Source organism: Pimephales promelas, chromosome 16 (genome assembly GCF_988280905.1).
Source record: "Pimephales promelas chromosome 16, fPimPro1.hap1.1, whole genome shotgun sequence".
In the NCBI taxonomy this organism is placed as follows: domain Eukaryota; kingdom Metazoa; phylum Chordata; class Actinopteri; order Cypriniformes; family Leuciscidae; genus Pimephales; species Pimephales promelas.
In genome coordinates, this window is record NC_142784.1 from 16,382,451 (window position 1) to 16,396,857 (window position 14,407).

Here is a 14,407-nt window from a genome sequence, read left to right on the forward strand (position 1 = left end):
TAAATTACTAAATTATATAATATTTGGTTAATTACATTGCATCTCTAGAGTCATCATTAAACAAATGCGAATCCATTTCTGTTATAGTCGCACAGCAAACCCAAAACATGACCCTAAGCATGTTATTACTTAAACTGCAATAGGTCAACAACACTACTAGTGTCATTTAATGTTTGCTGATGTTAACTGAAGTTGAGGTTAATATACAATATTATTCAGCGTTTTCATAGAAGGGGGTCCTTTGGATGAGAGTCTGGTTCTCAACTGTATCACCAGTAAAAGTACACATATAAGGCTGCATTTCCTTCCAATATCTCATCCTAGATCCACTGCCTGCTAAATGGCAAGATGGAAAGATCAAGGGGGGAAAGAGGAGGGGAGAGGGAGTGTGTGATGCGAACAGAGGCATGAGAACTAATTGTTGCAGATGAGGAGATCGCTCTCCCTCGCTCCAGCGTTCCTCTCTCATGCTCATTTTCCCATAGACACGGACACCGTGATTCTCGCAGACCGATATAACATGCCTGCTGGATTCTGAGAAGCATCAGGTGAGTGCAACTCCGAACTGAGCACTTGTGTTTGTGGGAAAGAGGGAATCATGTTCCATCTGTTACCAGTGACATCATGATTGAGCTCTTGGCTGTATTTTCATTGCTTTTTTATTCCAGGGTTGTTGATATGACTAATGGTGCAGGATTGAATATGCATTATTGTATGTAATGTTTTTTATACTTGTGATCATTTAATGCTATTGTAATTTGTCACTTTTGTGAGCCTGGCTTGTGGGTATAATGCATTTCAACCATTAAGGTCAAGACGAGGCCAACATTATGCATTTTTCATACCCAGAGGTAATGCTGAGAAGAGTTTGTTTTGGTTTCTTGACATGACAGGCACTTTTATTCATAAATAAAGACTATCTTTCAGAAAAAGACACTTGCTCCAGGCACTTCCTGCTCTTGTCACAGGAAGTTACACAGGAAGAATTGAGTTACAGAGTTTTCCTTCAGTTTGAGGAATGCTTCAGGAATGGATGAGTGCGTGATCTCATTTTATTTAAACTTCTTTTTGTTTCTGAACGTATAAATATTCTGAACACAGTAGGCCTTTTGTACTTAAATGTGTGTTCTTGTTGCAAAACCATAATAATAACAGGTAATACTGATTATTTTAGGGCACATGTGATTTCTAAAACTATAATATTTGTTATGAAAATAGTAGCTTAATGCATTTAGAAACTGATGTGTGATTTATCGGTATTGCTTATAAGATGATATTATAATTTTGACAATGCGTATACATCCAACGCACATGCACCCTTTAGCGTCAATATAACACTCAGAGCTTTGTTCAGTTATGGGTAGGTTTAGGTCTGGGGTGGGTTTAGGGTTAGACCACTAGGAGGCGCCTTCTGGCCCATATCTGCGACTCATATTGACGCTAAAGGGTGTCTTGTGCGTTGGATGTATACGCATTGTCAAAAGCCTCTTTATATGATGCCCTAGGATGAGATTGCGTTGGTAATATGGTTTCATTTTTACGCATTGTCAAAAGCGGATGACTGACAGTTTTCTCATTCTTTCCTCCGAGGCTGAGCTGGTGGATTTTATTCTGGAATGTATACCGAGGCAGAGGAACACCGGGCAGCATGTCTGTCTAACGAAGAAAAGTTCGTCACCTTGAGCCCGGACGAATTCTCTCTTCTTCAAGACTGTGCACAATGTAAAGCCTTTTTTGTTATTCTTCAGTTGGTTAGTTTAAACCAGTTTAGTTTGTTTATCAATGCATCATTTACAGTTCAACTCAGTTATGTTAACTTCAATTAAACATTTGTTATATTTATGTTTTTTAAAATGGGCAAATTTGAATTTTTTTTTTAAAGTTTTTAAAATGTTTTCATACATTTTAAAAAAAAGTTATTTAAAGCTCCTGTCTGTAACTTTTTTTTGGGTTAAAATGATCCCAAAAAGTTTTTTGAGCAAGTACATAACCAGCCAGTGTTCAAAACTATCTGCTTGCCTTAGCTCGATTCAAAACAATAAGGTTGTAATAATCGTTTTAACTCCAGTGGTACTGGTGGATTTCCGCGGGAGATTCACGGCCCATGTGAAAAAAAGGATAAATATCGGACATCGTGCATTAAATGTAGTCTCGCAATGCTGACGTTGTTAACCTTTTTTTCAGTTAGAACAAAAGTGGATGTTTCTAGTTGTTATTATGTAGACATTTTCCGGTGAAATTCTTATGTTGGTCATACTTCCAGAAAGTATAATCTGTGATTCTGAATGCCAGTATCCACACCACGTGCCGACTGACAGCCTCACAGTCTCCTCAAACATTGTGTTCATCCACGCTGTGCCGTGCCGAGGCACAACTCACGTAAAGTTGACAATTCTGCAAATGTAATTGCAGATTTCGAACAGAGATGGCGACAAAGCTTTAATCAAGAGACATTTACTTGATGAGACATTTACTCAAGATATTTAGTCTTTTATAATGAAAAAATAATTCAAATTAAGCGAGTTTATACTTCAAACAAGAAATAATATCAGCCAATATAGTCTGGAAAATAATTTTGGTTTCTCTTTTGTTTTATAAATTGTTTGTTTTTTTGATGTTTAATGGCAGATTAATATCTTAAGTAATTTTTCTTTTCAAGAAAATGTATTTTGTTTAAGAATGTTTAGATATTTATACTGAAAAATAAGAAAAATGTTTTTATGCAGTGTAGTTTAAATTCAATTCATCATTGACGGTTTATTCTCCAGTATCTCCAAAAATACTCCAAATCATCTAAATATCCTTGCAGGGACTATGACAGGCTGCCAGTTCACAGGAATAAAAATCGAACCATTTAACACCATTTGTGCATGTGTCACTTAAGGAAATGTCATTTCCTGTCTGGAGCTTAAGGTTAAGTCTTCAGTCTAATCTAGTCGGCACCAGACTATTATGGGAGAGAAAATTCTGACAGACAGTTGTTAATTCCTCTAAATATATAATCATCTATGATGAACATTGATTCCTTTGAGTGCTAATGCTGTGGAGGGAGTCAGTCTGACCGAAGTGTCATCTATAATCTCTTTTTGGAGGAAACGGTTAGTAAATCTCTGTGTTTGCTGTCAACCCATTATGTATTATATTTACCATTAAGATAAAGAGATAAAACTATTTTTGAACAGTTTTAATAGCAGGAATCTGCTTGACATAACGATAATAAAGGATCTATTGCACACCACATAAACGACCACATAAAGATCAATATACAGTCGCCAAAACCGTCATTTTGCATTCACATAACAAATTCACTGTCAAGGAAAAGATCCTTCATTACATATGCAGAGAACAGAGATCTTCTGCATTTAATTGAGTAATCTAAATAATTGATGCCCCCTGAGCCCGCTGTTTCCTGTGCCAGGCCTGGGCTTCTCTCACTGTGATTGGCTATAGCATTCACTACGACAATATGGGCCATTATTGAAGAGATACTGTACATCTCTCTGCAGCTGAATGAATGTCGGCCAGGTTTGATAGTTGTGAGCTCTACCATCATCAGACTCAATGATAAAGATGATCTCCTCAAAGTTATGCTTTTTTACACTTTCAAATTTCTTTATTGTGTAATGTTGCTGTTTGAGCAAAGGGTCTGAAAAGTTACAAGGTCCACTACATTTGTCTTTATATCAGTAAACACTGTTTCTGAACTCCCTGAAATGCCTAATAAAGGATTAGTTCACCTCAAAATGAAAATTTCCTGATAATTTTCTCACCCTAATGCCATCCAAGATGTAGGAGAAAGCGTTAGTAATGCAGGGAAGGAGACCAGAGGCCGTTTATTTTAATGGATGTCAATGGAGGAGAGGTTTCACTAATCTGAATACATTTTTTGGGGGAAAACAGCTTATTTATTATAGCGTATCGGCTAAACTACGCATGTTTGGCAATACAAATTAGTTTTGGATTGATTGATTGATTTTCATAGTTCACACTGGAAAAATGCTGTTTATGATGATGCAATGATGCTGGAAAAACAGCTTTACCATTACAAGAATAAATTACATTTTAAAATATAAAACGATTATTAATACATTAATATATTTATATAATAGTTTTACTGTATTTTATCATCAAATAAATGGAAGGGAAGCATCAAAAAAAAAAAAAAAATTGTATTGATCCCAAACGTTTGAATGGGAGTGTAACCTTGCCATATCCAAAAAATGCCAAAAGATCTTCCTTCAAAGTTTTTTTGGGGGTATAATTTAGCACTACGTCAACACATCATTGACCCTTAAATGTCTTGAGCTAAATTTCCTATCACTGTCTTAACTGTTATCTTCCTCTTATTTTACTCCTTTGTTACAGACACAACGAAGAAACTAAGAGATGTTCTCCAGGAGTTCATGGAGATGGGATTCTGGCCAAGTATAATCCAGAAGAGCTCTTGCAACTCTTGTGAAGCACATTATATCGCAGTATTCATGCTAAGAATGCTGTACTCGACCGAATGTTATGATGATGATCTAATTTCAACAGATTTTAGAACCATTAAACTATATGATGTTTTTATTGGGTAATGAAACAATTGTCTTTCCATAATTGCTTACCATCCATTTACTGAAGATGCCTCTTACTTGTCATTTTATTCTGCGTAGAAGCCAGAAATCTTCAAGGTAATTTGTCTTTTTATAGTTTTACAGCCTGATAATGCAGTTATTATGTTAGTATGAAGTATTAACCGAGTATTCACCTTCAGCAGGAAATTGACTTTGAGGGTTTCAAGCTCTTTCTGGAGAATGAACTTGCTGTGGAGTTCTCTCAGCATCTCTTCCTCGGTTTCTGCAACAAAGACCCCAAGCCAAGCCTCTCCGTGATGGACAAGCAGAGGATCATAGGTAATTTGGGTCTTCCCAATCACACAGGCTGTACAAACCTTATGCAAAACTATTTGAGAAAAACTACAAATTTAATACACTGTAATATCTAATCAAAAATCTATTAATAAGCTACTACACTGTAAAAAAAAAAAAGTTCCTGCCTTAAATTTAATTGCAATCAAAATTAAACTGACTTAAAAATGAAAATAATCTTGTAAAACTTATTTAAAAAAAAAATGCATCATTTATTTTGATGAGTTAAAACAGTGTACAAAATGCATTAAATGGATCAGAAATTAAAATCTCAGAAGGGCGAAATGGACAAACTCGTCTAAACTGCATCCATCCCTACCTATGTACTGGAACGTCTAAAGTTGTAATTAATGTATGTGATGGAAATTTGCCTTACCAAAAAAAAAATAAAAGATAATTTCATTAAAAAAAAAAAAAAATGATCGGAAGTGACTGTAAAGACATTTGTATCGTTACAAAACATTTCTGTGTCAAATAAGTGCTGTTCTTTTGAACTTTTCCATTAAGCAGCACAGCTGTTTTCATCATTGATTATGATTGTTTGAGCATCAAATCATCATATTAGAATGATTTCTGAAGGATCATGTGACACTGAAGACTGGAGTAATGATGCTGAAAATACAGCTTTGATCACAGGAATAAATGATTATATTATATAATATATTAAAATGGAAATTTAAATTTTACATTGTAATAATATTTAACAATGTTTTTGTTTTACTGTATTTTTGATCAAATTAAAAATGTAAAAAATCTCACTGACCTGGTAGTGTAAGAACCGATAATGTTGGCCACATTTGCACAAAGCAGCTATATTTCGTTTATTTCTTTTATTCAGTTTTAATAACTTTGCAATAGAGCTGCAACAATATTCCAGAACAACATCTAATATTCCAGGACAACAATTCCAGGACAACACCAAAAATGGAGATTCCAGTGATTTCTAGTTTCAGTTCTTGCCTAAACATAGCAAATACATACTGTAGTGCGCTTTAAACATACTCAAATTGTGCTTTAAGGTCTAAAGCTGCACTCTGCCAAAGGTGACAGCCTTGTTCGAACCTCTCGGCACAATCCAGCTTAAGGATATGATTTGCTAGTTCTCTCTCCTGGAGGGTGGACGACCAGAAGGCAAACTTGAATGTAGGATCACCGGTAACACTTTATTTCGATAGTCCACTTTAGACATTCTACTCACTATAAGTAACTTTTCAACTACATGTCAACTAACTGTCATTAGAGTATTAGTAGACTGTCAGCTTAATATCTGCTTTGAAATATCACTATCATTTTGTTGGTCCCCCAACAGACATTCACCTGACTATAAGTATCTTGGCGACTACAAGTAAACTTATTCTCCTAACCCAAAGCCTAACACCTAACCATAACCTAACAGTCTACAGACAGCCTATTATAATATACTAATACTCTAATGAGAGTTAGTTGACATGTAGTTGAAAAGTTACTTATAATTAGTAGAACGTCTAAAGTGACTATCAAAATAAAGTGTAACCGGATCACCTACTATAACTATTCCATTATTTAAACACCTGCAAGTTCTTTGTGATGTGGAACAAACTCTTTATATTGTGTTGGGTTTCCATTTGGTTCTGTAATTGCAGAAAACATGAGGCTGTGCTGCCATCTATTGGCAGCTTTTGTAATTTGTATTTCTAGGCTGCTAGCTCAGAGACCTGTTGCTATGGACAGACAGACATTTCAAACTGCTGAAATGCTCAGATTCGAATAACCTCTGGCTGATAGCACCTCTGAGTCATTATGAAAGAAAGAACAATCGGCTTGCACAAAGGACGTCTGTGACGTGCTAGTCTTGTTTAAATTTTGCTAAACCTGATTAAATCGACTTCTTGAGAGATTTTGCTATTGGCTGAGCTGCTGGTTGCTATGGCAACACCCACTTTATGATGCCTCTTAGAAAAGCTTAGATTTCAGTGAGGTTCATTTCATAGATATCCTTTTTATCCTATTTTGAAGGATAGAGAATTTGCTAAACAGGGCTCCTATCACTATCAGATGCATAAATTATCCTTGTATGTAAACTGCAGTATTTTCTCTTTCAACCTCTCTCAGTCTCTCTTTGTTTCAGATGGGAACAGGTTTTTAGACAGTAAGGTGAGTCCTCTTTCCAGCAGTGCCTCCAGTTTATTACCGTTTTAAGTCAATCCCTCTTAATACAGCACTTTATACAATAGAGATTGTTTCAAAGCAGCTTCACAGTGATAAACAGGAAAATAACAATCAATGATGCAAATTTCTTTAAATAAAAGCTTAATTATATAGAAGACAATAGTGTCAGTGTTCAGCTCGAGTCAGTGTTGATTCAATTCAGCTCGTTTTGATGTTGCAAAAATTGTCAATTATGAAGCAGTCGATTTGAGCTTCTCAATTCAGTTCAAGTTTTATTCTCATCCAACAGTATCAGTGCAGTCAGATCAATAATGCAGTATTATTGGATATTAAGTGTCTTTTAAACCTCTGAATACTCCATCTAGTGGTTTAACGCTGATTACCAGTTCATACAGTATTTGTCCAACTACCCACCATCCAGCCAGAAGCCAGAAAAACAGATTCATCAGTTGATAAATTGATGTTCCACTCTCCTTACCCACTAGATGGAGTCCTCCACTCATTTTAAATGCTTTGACAGATGCATTAGTGGTCTGGTGTCTGATATTTGGCAAGACCTCCAAATTGTTAACGATGCATATTTGACACTTTTCAAGACATATCCCAGTAGGATTCCAGAATCGCCTTCATGTGAATGTTTTTCATTACAGTTGTATTGTCATTGTCAAGTCCTCGTTGATGTCTTATTCTCATTCTCTCACTGTCATCTTTGTCTTTCTCATTCTCTCTCTCTCTAGCAGAAAGTAAAGGGTGACGTGCAGCATGTGTAGAGACTGAAGGACTTCAGTAAACCTGCATATTGTAACCTGTGTCTGAATATGTTGATTGGATTGGGAAAGCAAGGCATGTGCTGTTCCTGTTAGTTCACAACATTTATTACATTGATCACTTGATGATTCTGTTCTTTTTTGCCTTACAGTATTTGATGAGTACAAATTGACAAATACAAGTAAACAATCATGTTATTACTTTCATTTGAAATATAAATAAGTTGGCATATTTAATATCTCATCTTTAAACAATGCAATGAAAGATTTGAAGATGTTGTGAGATGATAATATTAAATTTACTATATGTATATTTTTAATTTCTATTATTTAAAAAAATAAATATTTTCGTGCTTCTGTGAAGTAGATCTTATTTAAATAAATAATATATTCAAAATTAACTATAAAAATATGTTTGATATTAAATAAGCAATTCAAATATAATTAAAATACACACTCAAATATTTCAAATTATAGAAATTGATAGATTAGGAACCAGTAACAAATCATCCAAACATTTCTACATTACTTTGTGAATTAATTTTCTGTCTGTCTGGTTTATAGTCTGCAAGTACACCGTTCACGTGTGGCTCTGCATCAAAACATACGTCAAATCCAAGAAAAACACAGAGGTGCGTCGAATTGTAGTGTTTAAAAAACGGCACGCTTGGATCAGCAATGTTCCACGGAGCTTAGACCAAGGGCTTCTTTTCAGCTAATGAAATTAGAAAGAAATTCTCTCTCTAAGCATTGCTAATTACATGATTAACCTGGTTTAAAAAGAGACCCAAATACACCAATGATGAGTCTTAATCAAAACACATACTCCTTTCTCTGTATTTTCTTTCCTTGTTTTCTTTATTCTGTGTTTATAACAGAATGTTTTCTTGAATAGGTTATCCATCATTTCTGGGTTGAGGGAAAGCCATCAACTGTTACCAGGGTCTTACGGGCCTTCATTGTGTCTGGTGCTAGATTGAAGTAAGTTTATCACTTTCTTTCTCATTACAAATAATTATCACAGTTTTTATGTTTGGGGCATGTTTAAAGGCATGTTACCCAATTATTAAAGTTATTTTTGTGAAACTTGCACACAATTTAATAATAGTAGTAGACATACTTATTTGATCAATTCAACATGTTGGCCTGTTCGGTAACATAAGTCTGAACGTAAAATAATACTGTTGAATAGTCTGATGTGTGTTAAAGGTATGTTCTCCTCCTACACAAGTGTGCTTCACACGTCAAACCCAGACTGCGGACCTCGCTCTGAGAGATCACATTCTTTGTCCATACACTATATGTCCTGTTATACTGGTAATATCTCATATTTCTTTTCCTGTGTTATTTTTGGAATCAATGGTTATAGAAAGCTTAGCCCTTTTAGACCTTTACATGTGACCTTTAACTGCAGGAGAGACCGTCTACTGTGAGAAAAGACTCCAGCCAATCAGGAGGCCGAGGGGAAACACAAAGGACCAATTCTGTATCTGTTGATGGACAGGGGCTACAGGTGAATGACACACTTTCACACGTATTGTAGAGTGGGATGTTACTAAAAGCAGGGTGTCCATTTCCTGCAGATTATATCAAACAAAACTGAAGTTAAACTGTGCTTCCCTAATGTTGTCCTGAGGTAACATCCATCTAAAACTTTTTATTTAGCTATTTGTTTTATAATTATTATGCATGCATCTTATAAGATCTCATATTAATTAGGGACATTATTGAGGCTATGTGATACAATTTTCAAAAGTCTTGTGAATAAATAATCTGTATGGGTTTTATGACCTTATTTCATGGACAATTGTTTTTTGTTTTTTCACAAACCACGCGTAAACGTCATTATCTAAAAACTACAAAATGTTACATACATGCTGCTGACATATTATTGTAGCTGAGTTTGTGCTGAATACAGTGTAATAATACTTTTGCTATGAAAATGTCACAAGGAACAGAAAAAAGCACACATGTCAGAGCATGTCAGAACACCTCCAGGACCCAGAAAACAGCTTAGACCCCTAAGGGTTAAAGTGAAGACAAAAAGGCACTTAAAAAGGACATGTTAACTAAGGATGCGCTTATATACAAATATTTTATTTTTTGTATTTTTTATGTATTATTAATTATATGATATGGATGACATCCTACTGGATAAATTGCGTATATTCAGATAGTTTGCTGTTTTCTCTAAATAAATAAACGGTTAAACAGGTAACAACTAAAATCATTCGTTGAATTTATGCATCAAAACATTATAATACACAATATATGGTGTTTTCCCAGAATGGATATTCATTTTGAGATTGGTAAACAAATACATTTATTACATATCAAGTACATTTGAAAAAATAATTTGATAACTGATATGCCACAGATATGTGACATATTGTGCATTATTCATCCCTAATGAAACTAAGATAAATGCATACAAATAAAAAAGGGTGGACCCACTTTATATTAGGTGTCTTTAAAGGGATAGTTCACTTTGAAATTAATTTTTGGTATGTTGTAGCTTACCTCAAGGGCATCCAATATGTAGGTGTCTTTGTTTCCACAGTAGTTTCAATTTTGATATTTTTAGGTCAAACCGTTCTTGTCTGTCAGTCATATAATGCAGGTCTATGGTCACCACCTCAAAGAGCAAGCACAGAGAAGTCCAAATTAAACATGATTTAATGACTCGTAAATGTAAGTACACATTGATGGCCAAAGACACGAAACGAGCGGTTTGTGTGAGAAAACAAACAGTATTTATATCGTTTTTACCTCTTGTAAGTAACCACTTGTAAATGCCGGCACCCTCAGACCTCTTGGACGTGGCTGTGGTTACAAGAGGTAAAAACGATATAAATACTGTTCGTTTTCTCACACAAACCGCTCGTTTCGTGTCTTAGGCCATCAATGTGTACTTACATTTACGAGTCATTAAATCATGTTTAATTTGACTTCTCTGTGCATGCTCTTTGAGGTGGTGACCATAGACCTGCATTATATGACTGACAGACAAGAACGGTTTGACCTAAAAATATCAAAATTGAAACTACTGTGGAAACAAAGACACCTACATCTTGGATGCCCTTGAGGTAAGCTAAAACATATCAAAAATTAATTTCAAAGTGAACTATCCCTTTAAGTATGTACTAATATTTGAATCACTGTGCACTTATGTATGTTTTTCATTGTACTTTTATAAAAATAATATACCTGCATGAATTGACCTTTACCTGCTGTAATTCATTTCCTTACCCTTAAACTTACCCATACGAACACTGAGTACATTATACCTAACAATACTTTTTTTTAACATACTGTAAATACTCAGTACTGTAGTTGTAGACACTTAATATAAAGGGTGACCCATAATGTTAATGATGAACTTCCTAGTGAAGAATCATTAACTATTATTTAAGTTTCAGCCAAAATGACAATTATATCTCAAAATCCCACTTTGTGCAAGCTAGTTTGCATTCTTAGATCTTAACTTGGTTGAGACAACAGTGACCCACTGTGACTTAGCCGCTGTCTGAGCATAGTAATGACAGAACAAAAAAGACGAATCATGTCCTGGGCCATCCATCTTGGCTGGCGGCGGCTAACCAGTGTAATAATCAGGATTATTATTTATAATTAGAGGAAGTAATGGATCACTCGTCGCCGGACGGGCGGCTCATTAATTCACCTGGGCCTGCTGGGATTGTTTCGATGGGGTCTGTTTTAAGCGCTTCATCTGAGTCACTGTCCACCGGAAGACGACTCACACTCTCTGGATTAGTTTGTGCGTTCCGCTCCAAAACCCCACAATCATCATGCGATCCGTGCAGAAAAGTGACTCATGGTCAAAGACTGTCATTAATGACTAAATATGGAGCTGATTACTGAGGTTTGCTAGATGCATCTTATGACGTGGGTTTTCACGGCTGGGACATGTTAAGACTTTTTGTAAAAAAAATAAATAAATAAATAATTATTCTGAGCTCAACAACATTTATGTTATACTTTATGTAGTAGGCCTCTTTTTATAATTAAGAAAAAAAGAGAGAGAAATATAAAATTGCTCACTAAAAATTGCAGGTTTAATGCTGAATGAGAGATATTTGGCGAGATTTGTTAAGCAAACGTTTTGTAGATAAGACATGTTTCTAATTGATGTTGATAATGGTGCACATGGTATTGACAACAACTGATTTAAAAGCTAAATCCACTTAAAATCTAAATTAGGATATGCAATAATTCTTTTCATCAATTTATTCTGTAGATTACGTCATCACAAGGAATTCATCCACTATGTCAACCCTAAAAGTGGAGGCAGACAAGGGTGACAGGTGAGAGCTGTGAAAGATACATTTAAGAAATTGACGCCTCAGTATTTTCATATAGCATTTCAACTGTCTAATTGTAATTTACTGTTCTAATTTAGACAATAGAGTCAATTTGGAGCCTCTGTCAAATGAGCATGATGGATTTTCTGATTTCCATCAATTTGTTGATGGAACTTGTTTGAGTTTCAATTCTATTTCTGGCAACTTAAATGAGGATCTAATGATCTAATCAAATCAGTTCCAATTCACAACCCATTTTTGGCATCCTAAAGATCCAGATAAAATCTCATTTCCTCTTGATGGACCACATTGAATGAGATCTAATGATGTCTAATACTTATTAGGTGGTGACAAAATGGCCTAAGACACGAAACAAGCGGTTTGTGTGAGAAAACGGACAGTATTTATATCGCTTTTACCTCTTGTAACCACAGCCAAAAAGCGCCCGCGCCCTCAGATCACTTGGACGTGGCTGTGGTTACATGAGGTAAAATTGATATAAATACTGTTTGTTTTCTCACACAAACCGCTCGTTTCGTGTCTTGGGCCATCAATGTGTACTTACATTTACAAGTCATTAAATCATGTTTAATTTGGACTTCTCTGTGCATGCTCTTTGAGGTGGTGACCATAGACCTGCATTATATGACTGACACACAAGAACGGTTTGACCTAAAAATATCAAAATTGAAAATACTGCGGAAACAAATGAATTTCAAAGTGAACCATCCCTTTAAAGTCGGCACAAAATGTAAGTTGCGATAGTCTTTTCTCCCCTATTGGAATGTAAATCTGAGTGAAACAGCTTCTCAAACAAGAAAAAATGTAGGGTGGGACATTATTTTGTCCATCGGGAATTAATTGGATGGTTGGACGGTTGTGGTTTGCTATTGTTCGATCTCATGTGAGTGACAGGTTGTCAGTAGTACACATGTCATCAGAGAGAAGACATGTCATCGCAAGAGGGAGGGGAGTTATTTTGATTTAAGATTATGAGGGCACATGAGTTAAAAAAATTATAATTAAATTAAAAACATTTATAATAAATACGCCAATATAACAACAAAAAAAAAAGAATAATAAAAAAAGAATTGTCCATTTTGATTTCATGGTGATGGAAGTGATTTTATCGATATTTAATGTATTTTTTCCTAGTCATTGATTTGTTTATAACTTCTGTCCTATCTGGGATCTTCCGAATGTTCCAGTACCTGCTGAACCCTCGTCAAGTCTACAACCTGGCCAAGAACGGCCCCATGCCTGGGTGAGTGGCAACATCTTAGCATTCTAACAGAAGCGTAATGCTCACTCCTGTCTAGGACATTCTCAGTTTATGATCCTACATAAGAGTTACGACAACCAGACGTTAACAGTATATTGTATATGCAGACACTGCTTGATGGTAATGTGCACTAATTCATGCATGACAATCTCTGTCTGTGTCTTAGTTGCAAATGTAGACATTATTAAAGGGTTAGATCCACCATCACAAACACTGCAGAGAACAAAGCCGGGCTGTGGAAGTGTCCAGTGCTGACAGTCAGCTGGTCATAATAGATTCATGTTAGTGTTAGTGTGTTGCCGCTCTCAGGGCCTCGTGTGATCACGCATACCATCGGTGGTGTCAATCAAATGCATGCTACCGTGGGACTCTGTGATCACTGACTGAATTTGTTATTAGTATGCCAGCGATGTGGTCACTTTTGAGTTAAGTGCACAGCCGTGAGGGCTGTGACAATATTCAATGATACTATATTTTGGAAATGAAATTTTAAAGAGCAATAAAGAAAGTGGAAATGTTATTGTGGGGTGTTGCCATGTAAATTAACTAGGGGTGAATATTTCGGTAGACAGAAAATCGATTTCATTCACTGTTCGTACTGTAGGTTTTCGATTAATTTGTGTGAATTCAGAACAATTGATTATGAGTTACAAAGAAATTTGATTTGATTTAATGAGTGATTTGGTTCTGTATATGATTCTTGAAATATTTTTTGGCAGGGAAAAGTCATACTACTAATTTTATATTTCTATATTTTGTATAATTATTTTATAATTTTATTTTGATATTTCTGATATGCAAATAAAGAAAAAGGTCACACTTCAGTTTAGGGTCCAATTCTCACTATTAACTACGTAGATGCTTATTGACCCTCTTGAGGAGCAAGGTGTATTTGGGGTCCTTGAGATGTTCTGACATGCCCTGACATCTGTGTTTTTTTAAGCTGCTTATTAACATATTAATGGCACAGGTGAAATT

At 35.4% G+C, this 14,407-nt stretch overlaps 1 protein-coding gene across 1 annotated transcript in view; it reads left to right on the forward strand.

Moving 5' to 3' along the window:
- The first annotated feature begins 349 nt into the window (after positions 1-349).
- Positions 350-14,407, forward strand: part of dgkb (diacylglycerol kinase, beta) — a 53,972-nt gene continuing 39,914 nt past the window's right edge. Inside the window, 17 exon segments of the mRNA XM_089120799.1 lie at positions 350-548; positions 1,591-1,722; positions 4,366-4,398; positions 4,401-4,455; positions 4,744-4,898; positions 5,913-6,065; positions 7,018-7,043; positions 7,796-7,916; positions 8,390-8,457; positions 8,721-8,745; positions 8,748-8,793; positions 9,035-9,087; positions 9,090-9,142; positions 9,240-9,338; positions 12,084-12,112; positions 12,114-12,148; positions 13,336-13,411. Of these exon segments, the coding sequence (XP_088976925.1) occupies positions 1,617-1,722; positions 4,366-4,398; positions 4,401-4,455; positions 4,744-4,898; positions 5,913-6,065; positions 7,018-7,043; positions 7,796-7,916; positions 8,390-8,457; positions 8,721-8,745; positions 8,748-8,793; positions 9,035-9,087; positions 9,090-9,142; positions 9,240-9,338; positions 12,084-12,112; positions 12,114-12,148; positions 13,336-13,411 (1,133 nt within the window). The 5' untranslated portion in view covers positions 350-548; positions 1,591-1,616.